The following is a 16,557-nucleotide window of genomic DNA, read 5'->3' on the forward strand; positions in this document are numbered from 1 at the left end:
TCCACACTGCCTGTGGAGCTTTTTTCCCTATTGTTAGGTTTTAGTGAGTTTTTCCTTACCTTCGCGTGGGGTATGTCTGGGAGTGCTTGCATTCTTTCATTTATTTGCATTCATCTAAAAATGTTTGGACCTTATGGTGTTCTTGTTCTGTTCTTGACTTATTGTTATGTTTTCTTCTTGACTTGTTTAAAGAAGACCTGTACGGCCCATGGGGACATTAACGTGTGTTGTCGGGCCCTATAAATAAATTTGATTTGATTTGATTAGTCCTCTGAATAGTATAAATAACTAGGATTATTGGTGCAGTAAAAAATAGCAAGGATTATCTGATATTTTATAATAATAGTAAAAACTACGTTTATTATTCAGATCAGATTTAATTTTGCATATTTAAAAATGAAGCAAGTAGAGACTGAGCACCATCCTCCACAATTAGAGCTGGAAAATCAAATAGATAGCTTACAGTTTAAAATTAGTAAGCTCGAAGTGGCTCTCGAACAAACGCTAGATACTACTGAGAGGGAACGTATAGAGAAGGACATTCTAAACAAAAAAGAAATCCTAAATAGCCTCAAGGGTCACAGTCAGGAGGACGGCGAGGAGCACCTCCGACGCTCAGACCGAATAAGATATCCAACCCCTAAATTGCTTGAAAAGCAACAAGAAGAGGCACAGAGGAAGGAAAGAAAACTCACCTCAGCGTATGAGAGGTGGAAAACTGGAGTCAGTGAGTCAAGAAACCAGCTCAAGTCGGAACTTAATGCAAACGAATTGGCATTAATGTCCGAAGCTCTGGAGGAAGAGAAAGAGGCAGTGTTGAGCGCCTACCTTGAAATACGAGGTCACAACACACCATCAGTTGAACTGAGAAGCTGCATCGATACATGTGAGGCAGTTACAACAGAGATTAAGAAAGTCGTCTATGAGAGGATTTTTGACATTGACGAAGAATTCGATGGAGAACAAGTACGATGTTGTCTCAAAGAACTGCTTAAAGGCAGCTATGCTCGGTCCATCTATGGATCCACTGTCTCGAGAGTGAGTCACAAATCAGCCATCACTCATGACAGCGCCACCTTGACAGTCAAACTGGTGGACGCTGCGGCAGATCTTGCCGCTAAGGAGGTGGAGTATGAAGGGTTGCTGGAAGAAAGGAAGCAAACAGAGAAAATAGAAGATTGAGGGGCAACAAAGAAAGCAGCTTGCAGTTGAAAAGCGCGAGCTTGTATGCCTCCAGGCAGAGAAGGACGTGAAGACAGCCCGTGCCAGGCTGCAAGTTTACACACAGGAAGGCAGCGTCCACTCAAATAGTCCCGAAGGAATTCACGATTCCTCCTCGGCGGCAAGCAGACAACCCCCCAACGTCACAACCTTGTCGACTGATGTAAATGTATCATCACTAGCCAAGGCCTTCCAAGATAGCATAGCTCTAAATAGACTTCCAGTTCCAGAGCCATCTGTATTTAATGGCGATCCTATCCAGTTCCTTGAGTGGAAAGCCTCATTTATGTCACTCATTGACACAAGAGCCATCTCATCTGCTGATAAACTTTATTATTTGAGGAAGTATGTAGGGGGCCCTGCTCGTAAAACCCTGGAAGGAACCTTCTATAGAAATGACAGCGAAGCCTACAAGGACGCGTGGGACAAACTAAACCACAGATATGGCCAGGCCTTCGTTGTACAGAGAGCCTTTAGAGACAGGCTTGCAGATTGGCCAAAAATACAACCAAAGGATGCAGAGGGACTAAGAGACTTTTCAGACTTCTTAAACGCCTGTCAAGACGCAATGAGGCATGTGAAGAGCCTCGAAATATTGAATGACTGAAGAAAATAGAAGGCTAATCCAAAAGATGCCAGACTGGGCAATGTCAAGCTGGAACAGAAAGACTACCGAAGCCTTGAACAGGACTCAAGAGTTCCCCAGCTTCAAGGACTTCGCCACATTCGTGGAGATGGAGGCAGAAATTGCTTGCAATCCGATCACCTCATGATGTCTTCATGATGACAGCTATGTGAGAAAGGAAAGGCCTGCACCATGGGAAAACATGTCCCAAAGCAAAGCTGTTCAAACAGAGGCTGCCGCAACGTCACTGGCAGTCACTACTGCTGGAGCAGGACAAGCCACCAACACGTCAATGATTGTGCCTGTGTGGGTGTCCTCAAGGAACACGCCAGGAACGGAAAAACTGGTCTACGCCCTGTTGGACACACAAAGTGACACCACTTTCATCAACCAGGAAGTCAGTAACACTCTAAAGGCAGACTCCTGTCCAGTTAAACTGAAGTTAACTACCATGATAGAACGAGAGACAATAGTCAAAACCCAAAGAGTCTCAGGGCTTCGTGCACGAGGTTATAGCTCCTCCCTGCACATCGATCTTCCTCCTGCCTATGCCAAGGATTGCATACCGGTGAACCGCACCCACATTCCAACAAAGGAAACGGCCAAGAAATGGAATCATCTCTCCACAGTCGTAGACGAGATTCCACAGCTACAGGATTGTGAGGTTGGTCTCTTGATAGGATATGACTGTTCAAGGGCCATGGCACCAAGACAAGTAATATCAGGAGGAAATGATGAACCTTATGCAGTTCGGACCGATTTAGGATAGAGCATTGTGGGGTGCTCTTCACCGCGCCGTGACACTCCAAGTCAGACGAGCGAATGCTTCCGGATCGCGGTCAAGGAGCTCCCACCAGTCACCCCTGCAGATTCCAAACTAAAGAACGGCATCAACAAAGAGAAGTCAAATGGTCTCTCCACAGTAATGGAACGAGAGGACGTGGAGTGCCTAATAATCAAAGACCTACAGAGACAAACATATCCAGAGGAACTGAAGTTACTGAAGACAGGCTCTCGGCTGCCACTCAAGAACAAGTTGCATCGCCTCAAACCCTTTCCAGACAAGGATGGTGTGGTCAAGGTGGGAGAAAGGCTCTGTGACTCCAATCTCCCAGATGCAGTCAAACCCCCTGCAATCAAGGATGGTGTAATCAAGGTGGGAGGAAGGCTCTGTGACTCCAATCTTCCCCATGCAGTCAAACACCCTGCAATCAAGGATGGTGTAATCAAGGTGGGAGGAAGGCTCTGTGACTCCAATCTCCCCCATGCAGTCAAACACCCTGCAATCAAGGATGGTGTAATCAAGGTGGGAGGAAGGCTCTGTGACGCCAATCTTCCCCATGCAGTCAAACACCCTGCGATCATTCCGAAGGAACATCACATCACGAAGATGATCATCACACACTGCCATGAAAAGGCCAAACATCACGGTAAAGGAATAACCATAAACAAGATCAGATCAAAGGGCTACTGGATCTTAGGATTTGGTTGGGTCATGGCATCTCATCTCCGTCGAGGTGTGACCTGCAGAAGGCTCAGGAGAGACACAGAAGAACAAAGAATGGCCGATCTCCCTCCAGAGCGTGTGGATCTATCTCCCCAAGTTACCTACTATCACCATCAGGCAATGCTGGCACACACCAAAGAGAAACCTCCAGATAGGTAACATAGTAATGATGAAAAATGATGATCTGCCGAGAAATAAATGGAGATTAGGTAGAGTTTCTAAAACTATAGTGGATAGAGATGGTCTGGTTAGGAGAGTGACAATATGTCTAGGTGACAGGAAACTGGGAAAGAAGGGTGAACGTCTCACTAAACAGTCAGTTCTTGAAAGACCAGTTCAGAAGCTGGTCTTATTACTAGATAAGTGACTAGATGTTCACTAAGTAAGGTACCCTTGCATCTCTTAAGGATGTATTTGTTTGAAGTGTTTGACAAAACTTTAATACCATAACTTTTGGTTATTGCTTATGGTTTATTGAGAAATCATTGTGTTTGCTTACGTATGGTTTCCTACAATATTTGAAACAACAATGATTTGATGGGAGTGTAAAGAACCAAATTCCTCTGTTTATAACGTTAGACTTGATTTTACGTGGAATTGTTTTATGGAAGTCTTTTATTTTGAAATGCCGTCTTTTATTTTTGAAGATTCTGGTTGTCCCGCTCGCGCTGTTTCTACCTTGCGTAACAACGACTTCCGGTTAACGCTACTCCACAGAAAAATGCTTGATATATATGACGGGAGAGAGGAAATGTAAATAAAGGATATCTCTCATTAATAATAACAGTTTGTGAAGGAAACCCCCTTCTTACCTTGTTTAGCACCTAGCTGGAAGGCGAAGAGGTACGTGTTTATTTATGGATTGTGTTATTTGTTTATATTTGGCAATCTTCATATTTGTGTATTGAGCTAAACTAGCTAAGATGCTAGCCCGTGCTATACTTTTCACTGGAAACGTGGTTTGAACAAACTAATGACTATGTCTGTTTCCACTTTCAGCTCTTACGGTGTCAAATGGTGAAACTGTAAATAAATGGTTGGCATACCGCACCATAGCCATCAGTCTCAAGGAGTTCATTTTGTCTGAAGTAAAGTCCAGCTTGGGGAAATGCTACAAACACGCAAGGTTGTTAGGTTGTTTCTGTTTCGGTGATATATTTTCGGTGAAAAAACTCTTTCGGCCAAAAGCCGAAAGGCCATTTTTTGCCATTTTCGGCCGAAAACTTTCGGTGCATCCCTACTTGTTAAATTCAAAGATGCCTGCCTTACCAATAAGATCCTACATGGCCTGGCTCCTCCCCCTCTGTACTTTCATAAAACAGAAAGCATCTGCTGACAGATATACCAGGTCTGTAGTTAGAGGGGACTGTGTAGTTCCAAACAGGAGGTCTGCTTTTAGTCAGGCAGCCTTTTCCGTGAGAGCAGCCCACACCTGGAACAGTCTGCCAACACGGCTCAGGGAGTATCAAAGATACATTTAATTTAAATCAAACTTAAAATCATGGTTGAGAGATTGTCAAGTGTGTGACTGTGTGTTAACTGAGGGGTTGTGATGTATTTTAACCCTTTCTCTGCCACGCTTATGTACATCCTTATACCATCCTCTGCCAGCTCTATTTGTCTATGGAGAAGTTCCCCTTCTTTGCAGGGCTATAACTTTTTAAATTGTATTGCTAAATTGACATTACTATGGCCCATTCAACGCCAATATCTATCGTTTAGGATGTAGCAACGTTCTCTTTTTCATTCACATATTCATACTAAAATACGGTCTAAAGTATAAATGTTTTTATCGTTTTCTGCAGCATTCTGCAGAACGTGATTTATAGCCCTAAATGCATTATATTGATGATCAAATACAGTTTGATAGCGATCAGCGCCAGATAAAAAATTTCAAATGTACGTGCTTCTAGAAGTTACTACTCATCATCTGATGTTGACCGGATTGGGGGGGGGGGGGGTCGTTTATAATTCCGTGGCCAACGTTAGATGATTCATGTAGTGTGGGTGACATATGATCATCAGAGCAGTTTGTATCGAACACGGCAATAATAAACGCTGAAACGTACCCCAGTCTCCTCGGGCCGTTGGGCGATCAGCTTGGAGTAGAAAGTTTCCTATTATGGGATGTTGATCTAGATGAACCATTTCCAGGTTGTATAATACTATATACGTCCAAATAACGTTGTTTATTGAATTAGGGCGAGCGATTGATTATCCAGTGTGTCAAGATGGAGCCCCGGGAGCTATAGCGAGTGGCGGACCGAATTTGGATGAGCACCACTTTCTGTTTCCGGTTTGCTGTTTGGGCGATCCGCCGATCGGCCACCAGATGGCGCTCTTGAACCGTTGGAGAGTTGAGAGGAGATCAACAGGAGATCGCAAGTCTCCGCGGGTGAAATATGATTGCCATCACAGATTTTTGAAATATTGATCTCAATGACGTGTTACGGCTTCATTGGCAGATTAAAGGGGAACTCCAACATTTTGGGAAATTAGCTTATTTAACATCTTCCCTGGAGTTAGACAAGAAGATACATACCTTTTTTGTCTCTGTGCGTGCATTTAGCTTTGGGAATAGACGCTCTGTTAGCATAGCTTTGTGTTGCAGTGGCAACACAAAGTGGCAACTTACAAACTGAGAGGTTGCCATACAATCAATACAAAACGTGTCGAGACCAACGTTGCCCAAAAGGACAGGGTTACCGTGGACAGGGTGAGCAGCTTCAAGTACCTGGGGGTCCACATCTCAGAGGATCTGACATGGACAACACGCATAGACTCAGTCGTAAAAAAGGCGAAGCAGCGCCTCTACCACCTGAGACAGTTAAGGAAGTTCAGAGTATCGGGGAAGATACTCCAGTCCTTCTACTCCGGAGCTGTAGAGAGCATCTTGACTGGAAACATCACTGCCTGGTATGGAAACAGCACGGCACAGGACAAGAAGGCCCTACAGAGAGTGGTACGCTCAGCTGAGCGTACTACGGGTATTGCATTACCCCCACTGCAGGTCCTATATAACAAGAGGTGCAAATCCAGAGGCTGCAGAATAATGAAAGACCCTCACCACCCCAACAACAGCCTGTTCAAGCTGCTGAGGTCAGGCAAACGCCTGCGAACACCAGCAAATAGGACAGAGAGAGACTTCGGCTCAGCTTCTTCCCCCAGGCCATCAGAGCCTTGAACACTGAACTCTCCACACACAAGCACACATGAGCACACACACACACACTGTACACGCTCACACACTAGCAGCCACTTTAACATGAGCACACACACTCATGCTGCACACGCTCACACTTATGGTCACTTTACAAAAGGAAAGGTCACTTTAAAAATAGTATAGTATAACTTGATTGTATAATATAGCATTGTATAGCAGTGTACATAAAGACTGTGCCTCATCCGTAGCTAACAGTGTATTGCACTATCACAGGACCTAGCATGTCTTACCATGCTCTGTAAAAACTCATGTACATATACCGATATGCCCTACTTTGATTACTTGTATTATTTCACAATGTCGTTCTATTGGATTCTTATTATATTATTATTATTGTATTGTGCACAATCGTTGCGGGCAAGACCCCCGCATTTCACTGTATACTTGTATGCCGTGACAAATAAAACTCTTGACTTGGCGGTTTGCCAGTGTATTACCACCATAACATGTAGGCCGATTTTCTTTTATAAATAATACGCAATTTTATTTCCGCAACTTTATAAATTATATTCTCTCTCTGTTCAATTTGTGTTGGCAAGATTAACACAGAAGATAAAAACCTGTCCAACATTGGGTCCAATTAGGAATTTTCTGTGACAGTTTCTGGAAATTCTGAAAAGCTAGTGCAGCGATTGGCTTGGCGTTGTAAATCATCTGCATTAGAGCCCCACTTTGGAGTGATGGCACAATCAGCCAAGCAAAATTAGATTTACATCTATTGATTCCAAGTGTGTGTGTAAAATATTTATATTATAGAGCATGCTTTAAGGCTTCAGATTCATCAGTTAAGGGGCTTCTATTGCCTATTAATTCAACTGTAAAAGGTGACAGTACTGTTACTTCAGCTGTGTGTGTGTGTGTGTGTGTGTGCGTGCGTGCGTGTGCATGCGTTTGAGAGATTGAGTTGGGGTGCTTCAGATGTGAGGGACTCTTCAGTCTAAATGTGTATTGCTCTTGTGAAATACCTCACAACGTTGTTTTGTGAAATACCTCACGACTTAACCGTTTCATGTTCACAGGCTCGCTGGCACCCAGGGGCCACGAAGCTAGTTAAATCACCACGGACCAAGCTAGTTTAATCACCCCAGACAAAGCTAGTTAAATCACCACAGACAAAGCTAGTTTAATCACGACAGACGAAGCTAGTTTAATCACCACGGACAAAGCTAGTTTAATCACCAAAGACAAAGCTAGTTTAATCACCACAGACAAAGCTAGTTTAATCACGACAGACGAAGCTAGTTTAATCACGACAGACGAAGCTAGTTTAATCACCACGGACAAAGCTAGTTTAATCACCACAGACAAAGCTAGTTTAATCACCACAGACAAAGCTAGTTTAATCACCACAGACAAAGCTAGTTTAATCACCACAGACAATGCTAGTTTAATCACCACAGACAAAGCTAGTTTAATCACAACAGAGAAAGCTAGTTTAATCACCACAGACAATGCTAGTTTAATCACCACAGACAAAGCTAGTTTAATCACCACAGACAAAGCTAGTTTAATCACCACAGACAATGCTAGTTTAATCACCACAGACGAAGCTAGTTTAGTCACCAGACAGATAAAGCTAGTTTTTTAATCACCACGGACAAAGCAAGTTTAATCACCACAGACAAAGCTAGTTTAATCACCACAGACGAAGCTAGTTTAATCACCACAGACAAAGCTAGTTTAATCACCACAGACAAAGCTAGTTTAATCACCACAAAGCTAGTTGAATCACCACAGACAGATAAAGCTAGTTTTATAATCACCACGGACAAAGCAAGTTGAATCACCACAGACGAAGCTAGTTTAATCACCACAGACAAAGCTAGTTTAATCACCACAGACAAAGCTAGTTTAATCACCAGACAAAGCTAGTTTAATCACCACAGACAAAGCTAGTTTAATCACCACAGACAAAGCTAGTCACCAGACAAAGCTAGTTTAATCACCACAGACAAAGCTAGTTTAATCACAACAGACAAAGCTAGTTTAATCACCACAGACAAAGCTAGTTTAATCACCACAGACAAAGCTAGGGGAAATCCTTTAAATAGCCCATTAAGTTCTCCTTAGCCAAAGGAGACAGGTGGAGATGGACACCTTTATTTTGGGCTGGAAAATGACGACACACTACACTAGAGAGGTCTATTGTGGGATGAAAAATGTCATTAGAGATCCGGAAACATGTGATCTGCAGTGGGATCTCACCAGGTTATCTAGATCGGGGTCCTCGCTGAAAAACGCCTTGCCCTCTTTCTCCTGACTGCGGACGAAGTTCTCGATGTCCACATCGAAGCTGGCCGACGTGATGCAATCAGAGCTCTGGGTGGACTGTTCACACTTCTCAAAGAGCAGGGCCAGCAGGGGGAACAGGGGGTGCCTGGGAATAACACATACATACAGGGAACATCACTACTGTGCAGCTTCTCCTTCAAGGATATTTCATGTTTTCAGAAGACAGACCCTGGAGGTCAGGCAGGCCCACACCACAAGCCTTCATGTACAGAGGCTTTCTTGCTGCTGCCTTGTGTCAGAGCCACCACAGCCGCCGCCACCACCACGACAAACACTCACCAGGCATGTGGGGGAAACCTGGTTCTTACATTACTGTCACATAATCATCTGGATGTTACATAGAGGGAGAAACAAAACAAAACAGGAATCCTCCTTTCACCAAATAAACATGTGAGGTTCCACACTGAAAGAGCTTCTCAGTTAAAGCAGCTGTGGGTGATTTGCAAGAGGGCGGCTGATCCATGATTGCGGTAAAATCATAAAATAAGATGTTTTCATACCTTATTTATGCCGTTCTTCCTCCTTTTCATCCGCCATGTTTCTCTGCTCTAACATCTCACATGAGTGTGATTGACAACCGCAGTGGCCAATGAGTTAATGGCCTTTCCCTGACAGCTCCCCTGATTGGCCAGACTTTCAGAAGGCATTACTCTGTGTTGGAACTAGTGTTTGCGGTTACATAAACTGTTTCACATTACACTACTCATCAAATGACAATGTTTTTATGTTTTTTTTGTCAGTCCAACAAAGTTATACTAAATGTTAATTAGAAGAAGTTGCCCACTGCTGGTTTAAAAGACTAGCTCAGTCTTTAAACTTAGGCCATGGTTACACTGGGGTTTTTGTTTTTGTTGCTGAAAAATTACGTTTGCATGTCCAAGTTAACACTTTGGTTGCCTAAGGCTAAATTCATGATATACCATCCGTTGCCAGCACCATTTAACATGGAGAAGTTCCCCTTCTTTGCAGGGCTATAACTTTTTTAATTCTATTGCTAGATTGCCATTATTAGGGCCCATTCAAGGTCCTATATGTATTGTTCATTGTGTAGCAACGTTAAACTTTTTCATTCACATATTCATAGTAAAATATGGTCTAAAGTATAAGTATGTTTTCATCTCTTTCTGCAGCTTTCTCCAGAACGTGATTTATAGCCCCAAATGCATTATATTGATGATGAAATACAGTTTGATAGCGATCGGTGCCAGATGAAAAATTTCAAATGGACGTGCTTCTAGGAGTTTCTACGTATCATCTGATGATGACCGGATGGGCGGGGGATCGTTTATAATTACGTGGGCAACGTTATACCATTCATCTAATGTGGGTCAAATGTTCATCATAGCAGTTAGTATCGAACACGGTAATAATAAACGCTAAAACTCACCCCAGTCTCTGCGGGCCGTTGGGCGATCAGCGTGGAGAAGACAGTTTTCAATTATGGGATGTCGAAATACCGGATCTATTTCCAGGTTGTATAATAGTATATACGTACAAATCATGTCGTTTATTGAGTTAGGGCGAGCAATCTATTATCCAGTGTTTCAAGATGGAGTCGCGGGAGCTATAGAGAGTGCCCGGAAGTAATATGGGTGATCACCACTTCATCCACATGACTTCCTGTTTGGCGCTTCTGCCGATCGGCCACCAGATGGCGCTCTTGAACCGCTAGAGGGTTGAGAGGAGGCCAGGACTGTGTCTCAGGGCTGCGGAGGAAAAATATGATTTCGATCACAGATTTTTGAAATATTGATATTAAAGACGAGTTAGGGCGTCCTCGGCAACTTTAGCATGGCTAGGAAAGACTCCTAAACACGTTTTCGGCACTTAAAGTGTTAAAAGGAAATGCCGTTTTGGCAGGAAAACACGTTCCCCTAGCGGGAACGCTGAAAGGGTGTTTTCGTTTTGGAAACTCGCCGACAATGGTGCCATGTAATCTGCGCGAGCCGGATACGGAGCCATTCTGCCCAATGCCCATGCGCAGTAGAGATCCACACAGTTATTTCCAGTGTTTACAGCAGAGCTGTCCCAAGTAGCTGCGGCTACCATGTGTTGTCAAGTTATTGTTATAAGGAGCCCAGTCCAAGCTACAACAGTCTGCATTCCCTTAACAATTGTTTGTATTGAGCCGTATTGTACCCATTCTGCAATCTGTTAAATAAAGTTTACATCCATTCATTCTGCTAGCATTAACGTTACCAAGCTGCTAGCCACAATGCTATACTGTTATAATGGCATATTCCAATCACGTTAGCACGTAAGCTAACAAAATCTGCGATATTTTTGTGAGACTAAACTCCGCTCTTGGTGGTCAATTGTGTTGATGTTAGTTTTGTTTCATCAACAAATCATCAACAAATGAGGCAGAACACAGTGAATGTATCAGTTTTTTTTGTTTATTGCACTTTCTTGCTGAAAAATAAATGCTATGTGGCTAAATGGCTCATGCGAGGTATAAAGATTGTGGCTTTTGAGATTTTGAGCAGGATGTGGAGTGTCTCATTCAACCTTTCTGATTGGTTGAAAATGGCCTTCATGTATGAACTACATCGCCGCCTACTGCTTTGGCATTGTACTACATGTATATAGTAGACGAGACAAAACGACGTCTAACTTAACTCTTACTTGCCTGCCAATACGCAGCGTTCTGAAAAGCGAATTAAACTAAACGAAAATGGCCCTAGTGTAACCGCAGCCTTAAAGACCAGCTCGGAAGAGTGTCTCAAGGAGAGCTTTTTAGTTTAAAGACCAGCTCAGAAGAGTGTCTCAATGAGAGCCTTTTAGTTTAAAGACTAGCTCAGAAGAGTGTCTCAATGAGAGCTTTTTAGTTTAAAGACTAGCTCAGACCTAGAGGCACTATAAGATGTCAACTTATCATAATACCTGAAGCTTTCAAATGTAAACAAATCCATGGGACCAGTGTGATCGGTTGCTATAGGAGATTAACAGATGAACAGTCTGTCAGATGTTGTGGTTACGGTGTATATTTTTTAGGCAATAAAATGTACCGAATAGTAGCAAATTAGTCACATAATTACTTGTTTATTTACTTGCTATAGCTGATAATTATTTATTGCAGATGTTTTTACATTATGATATCAAATTTTCTGCATCAGGCTCATTGACTCCCTTTCATTCCTGCTGTGATTCTGGTCCCATGTGGAGGGATACCGCCTCATAAATGCAACAGTGGGATACATATCAATCATAGTCATCTCCTTCTAATCATGTTTCTAGGCTCAGACAAGCGTCTCAAAAAGAGCTTCTTGGTTTAAGGACTAGCTCAGAAGAGTGTCTCAAATTGGGCGGCTACGTGGTGCTCACCACGAATACTGGAGACTAGGCTCGAACAGGTTCGCCTCCCTGTTCGAGCCCAGTGCTCCACATTGCTTTCAGTTTAGCTGGTCGTCCGCACTAATACACATTGGCAGTATTAGGGGGAGGGAAACTGATGGGTGGGGATCGGGTGTTGTGGACAGCGACTCCTACAGGTCGGTTGGTGCGCCTGCGCAGTAGAATCAGGAAGCGACGGGGGCGGGGCCCGTCCAAAGCCCAGACCCCTGACGTTGAAAGATCGAGCCGCGCAGGTGGAAAGATGCGACTGCTGTTACCGTGAGTATCGGAGGGGACTCGTGCTATGTATGACTTAGTCCACATTGCAGCCGGCTTGTGGGAGGCATGAAACAGCGTTCAAAGACAGGGGAGGGTTGAATTGGATGATACGAAAAATTGGGATGGGAGAAAAAGTGGATAAAAAAAAAGTGTGTCTCAAAATTCTTGCCCTTAGAACGTTTAAAGCCATGGGGTGGGGCATGGGTAGAATGAGGGGCCTGTTGGAGGAGTTGAGGGGCCTTATTGTGGTTTCAAGTCCTGTGATCAATAGATGACTAAAGCAACAAATGGATAATAGGGTTCAAGTCCCTGTGATTGGTAAATCGCTAAAGCAAAATGTATTTGCATTCGCTTCATGTGTTAATTTGTGATTTTTTTTAATGGGGATGTGGGTAAAGACGGTTTTAAACTCTTAAACAGTAATTCAGCATTATTCTATTCCGTTTAGAGCGATACGCTGCTTTGTTGTGTGACCTAGGGATGTTGATTTTTATATGTCTGCACTTTATGTGCTCATTTTGTGCCTGTCTTTTTAGCTGCTATGAAGCATTTTGAGGTGCAATTCTTATGAAAGGTGCTAAACAAATAGTTATTTATTAATAATAATCTCACCAGGATCTTTCCCTGCATATTAAATTCAACCTGATTGATGAAAGTACTACTACTGCTAATACTACTAATTAGAATAATAATACATTTTAATTTTATTCAAATAACATCCTTCATACATAACATGCAGCTCAAAGTGCTGTACAGAAGTACATGGTATATAAGTAGAAATATATTTTTGTATAAGGTATTCCTCTTATAAGGCTTCCAAATTAGCATCATGTTTGTAGGGTTGTTGCAAGTCGTTGATATTGGCTGCATCAACGCGAAGTCCCGCACACTGGCAACGTTTACCACCCAAGCCTCTCTTTGAGAATCAGGGGGAACACGCTCACTCATTAATTTATTCCCTCACACAAGGTACGAGTGGTCTGTACCGGTATATGGAAGCTTTGTCTGCATCCATGGGTGTCTGTGGCTCTGCGGGGACTGGACTGGGAGCATCCACCAGCGTCCCCTCAATAAACTTCTGCTGTTCTGTGTCACTGTCCGTCTGTGCCACACCTTGCATCTGCGAAAGAGAGAGGAGGAGGGGGGTCATGTGAGACACCAGAGTAGCTGGAAGGCTAAGCTTAATACAGAGCATCCTCTCAATATGAGCCCTTGGAATGGTCATGAGAGTTGGTGGTGAAAATGTTTTTTTTTTTTTTTATAAATACAGAACAGTGTGGGGTGACCTGGGGGTTAAGGGGCATCATGGGTTCAAATCCAGCTTGTGACTTTTGTTGCAAGACATATGACATTCTTCCATTTCGCTTTCTATTATATACCATTTAATAAAGGAGAAATATCTTACATTTAGAAAATAGTAAAAATACATAACGAGATAAACAGTCAAAACAAACTAAACAAGCTCAAATAATAATAATAATAATAAGGGGGACATAATTTCATCTTATAGGTCAAGGACAGGACGGATGGTGTCAGTATCATATTCATCCATTGCCGATCAGTAGACCATGGTCCTTTGTGATGTTTTACTGAGACACTTTCATTGATTAGGAGCCAAGTCGCTCCTACTCTCCTTTCACATGTTTTAACACCATGCCTGCTTCCCAGCATTCAGTAAAGCTAGGCTCATATCCAGGAGCAGAAATCCCATCTCACGCCATGTGACTGAGGCAACAATGACTTTGATTGAGTGCAAACAGGCTAAAAATACTTGTTTGCAAGAGAAGGAACATTTCTCATCCATTGCAGAACTCTCGGCTCTCTTTAGACACCCCCTGACGTTTGGCAAGTGATTAAAGATGTTTTAATGGTTTATGAGCAATTTGCATAATATTGTAATAGGATATCAGGCTCAGAAATACAAGCAGAAATATTTGAATATTGAATATCATGTTGATTTTGCATTGATTCACTCAACTCACTAGGCACCATAATGGTTTGGTGGTACCGCACATTTTTATTGCTGTCTGATATATTGCAAATGTTATTGCTGTCATCTTGGTCAGATCTCCCTTGCAAAAGATATTGTATCTCAATGGGACTTCCTGGTTAAATAAAAGGTTAAATACTGAATTAAATACCATTAGCATAATGCATTGCAATTTGCAATCACTAATAAGTCACTTAATTGAGGGAAATAAAATAAAATCTATATAATACACCCCCCCCCCCCCCCCCCCCCCTTGATTCTCATTATCTTGCTTAGAAAATACAAACTCAGTTTAAAAAGCTTCAGTCTCCCTCACAGCAGGTTGCACAGGCCTCAGATCTGAGCACCAGACTCGATTTCTCCCTCGACCCACCTGCTGCTCTCCCTCTGGATACTTGTCTATGGAGACCGACTGTGCTGCCATCATGTTCACTGCAGAAGCTGCAAACACTGGGGCATTATAAAGAGGTGGGACCGCTTGCCAACCTACACACACACACACACATATACGTACACGTTAGAATATCCATATAATAGAAGGACAAAATGTTCCACTACATGCTCTGGTGAATTTATGATTAGATAAAATAGCGACATGATTAAGACTACAATGGTACACAATTAATTGGTGCAACGTTACTGGAATTGTACTGCAGTGAATTCGGATTATATATTTTTTTTCAACACTTCGCGTTGTAGTGAATTACTGTGAATATCATGTTGATTTTGCATCGATTCACTCAACTCACTATGGATCGTAATGGTTTGGTGGCTCTCAAATTCAGAAAATCGGAAGGTTTTGTGAGCTTGTCGTGTTCATCATTAAAATGGTTTTGCAGCCGGCTGGTGCATATCAGGGGGGATGTTGGACAGATTGAAAATGATTCAACATGATGGGACACAGTTTGAAAGGTGTTTGAACTGCAGTGTGTTGATCTTCGACAAGTCAAGGGAGCGAGTTGCGAGGAGGGGGCTGATGGACACAAAGTCAAGGAGGATTTACAAGTGTCAGCTAACGTTACCCTGCAAACACACCCACCACGATGGAAGTAGCTCTGTAGTTAGCTTGTTTAGCTCTCGACGTTAGCTCTCTGCACTGTGTGTGGCGGCAGGGGGACTGTTCGGTCCACAAACACTACAGTCTGCTAACGGCGAGCTAAACAGCTAACTAGCTCCTCTCTGTGTGGAGCCCAATATAACTCTGGGGGCTATTCCAAAATAGCCGGACTCCAGCTAGCATTAAACATAGCAAATGTTAGTTAGCGAGCAAGTACAAACACTTGCATGTTGGTAACTAGCAGAGCCAAATCAACGCGCCATATTTAGTTAGGAAATCATTGCCAAAAGACAAACTAGCTACTAGTTAGCTATAGCAGCCCCGCTGCGGGTTAGCCAGCCAGCTAGCTGCACAGCGACATGACGGACCGAGTCCCTGTACAACTAGAACCTAACGCGACATGCCTTTTGCGATATATAACGGGTGTTCGGCGCTTTATTAGTCAGATTTGCATGCACGCCGTTTTGTTTGTTATTTATTCAACGTTATTAACCTTTAAGTTTGTTAATAATAACAAATCTTCGCTGGCTAAGTTGAATCTAAAAAAATCCTGGCCACATCAGTCAATCAATCAGGCGAGGCGGACAGCTGCCTCTCCCTCCCTCCCTCGCTACACTGTGGGGGGAGAGCCGGGGCCTTGCTGCGAGCTCTCGCCCTCTTGCTTTTCCACAATCCTTCTCTGCCCCCAAAACGCCGACATATTTTTTTTCCGCGGACAGATTTTTATTCTTCCCGGGGCCTTGGCCACTAGTTCACCACCAAACACACCCTCCACCGCTCGCACTACGTCCGCAGTTCTTGCCCTGGGCCTTTTCTGTGTGCAGCCCAGATTGTTTGATTGATAGGGAACGGAAAAAGAAGATTTTGAGTGACAGCTTACCTGAGTGCCAATCTTCGTCACACTGACAAGCGGCTGCAGCAATCGGGACCCGCAGTTGTCGCGTTGCGTCATCGCGTAAGGACACGCAGGGCATTTGGCTCATGAATATTTATAGAGTGGGTGGAGACATGACGTCTGGATTGCCTTGTT

General features: G+C 43.2%; 1 protein-coding gene across 4 annotated transcripts in view; it reads right to left on the reverse strand.

Moving 5' to 3' along the window:
- Positions 1–16,492, reverse strand: part of pknox1.1 (pbx/knotted 1 homeobox 1.1) — a 41,324-nt gene extending 24,832 nt beyond the window's left edge. For 2 of the 4 annotated variants that reach the window (XM_084314821.1, XM_084314819.1), the window contains exons 1-4: positions 16,408–16,469; positions 14,844–14,956; positions 13,467–13,600; positions 8,782–8,953 (exon numbers count right to left, since the gene is read on the reverse strand). In XM_084314821.1, coding sequence (XP_084170947.1) covers positions 8,782–8,953; positions 13,467–13,600; positions 14,844–14,897 — 360 coding nt within the window. In that variant the 5' untranslated portion in view covers positions 14,898–14,956; positions 16,408–16,469. Of the gene's footprint in view, positions 1–8,781; positions 8,954–13,466; positions 13,601–14,843; positions 14,957–16,295; positions 16,323–16,407 lie in introns of those variants that run through there. The other 2 variants (XM_084314818.1, XM_084314820.1) reach the window with 2 other exon arrangements.
- Positions 16,493–16,557: the final 65 nt, after the last annotated feature.

The sequence above is a fragment of the Notolepis coatsorum genome (assembly GCF_963971535.1).
Source record: "Notolepis coatsorum genome assembly, chromosome: 5".
NCBI classification, from domain to species: domain Eukaryota; kingdom Metazoa; phylum Chordata; class Actinopteri; order Aulopiformes; family Paralepididae; genus Notolepis; species Notolepis coatsorum.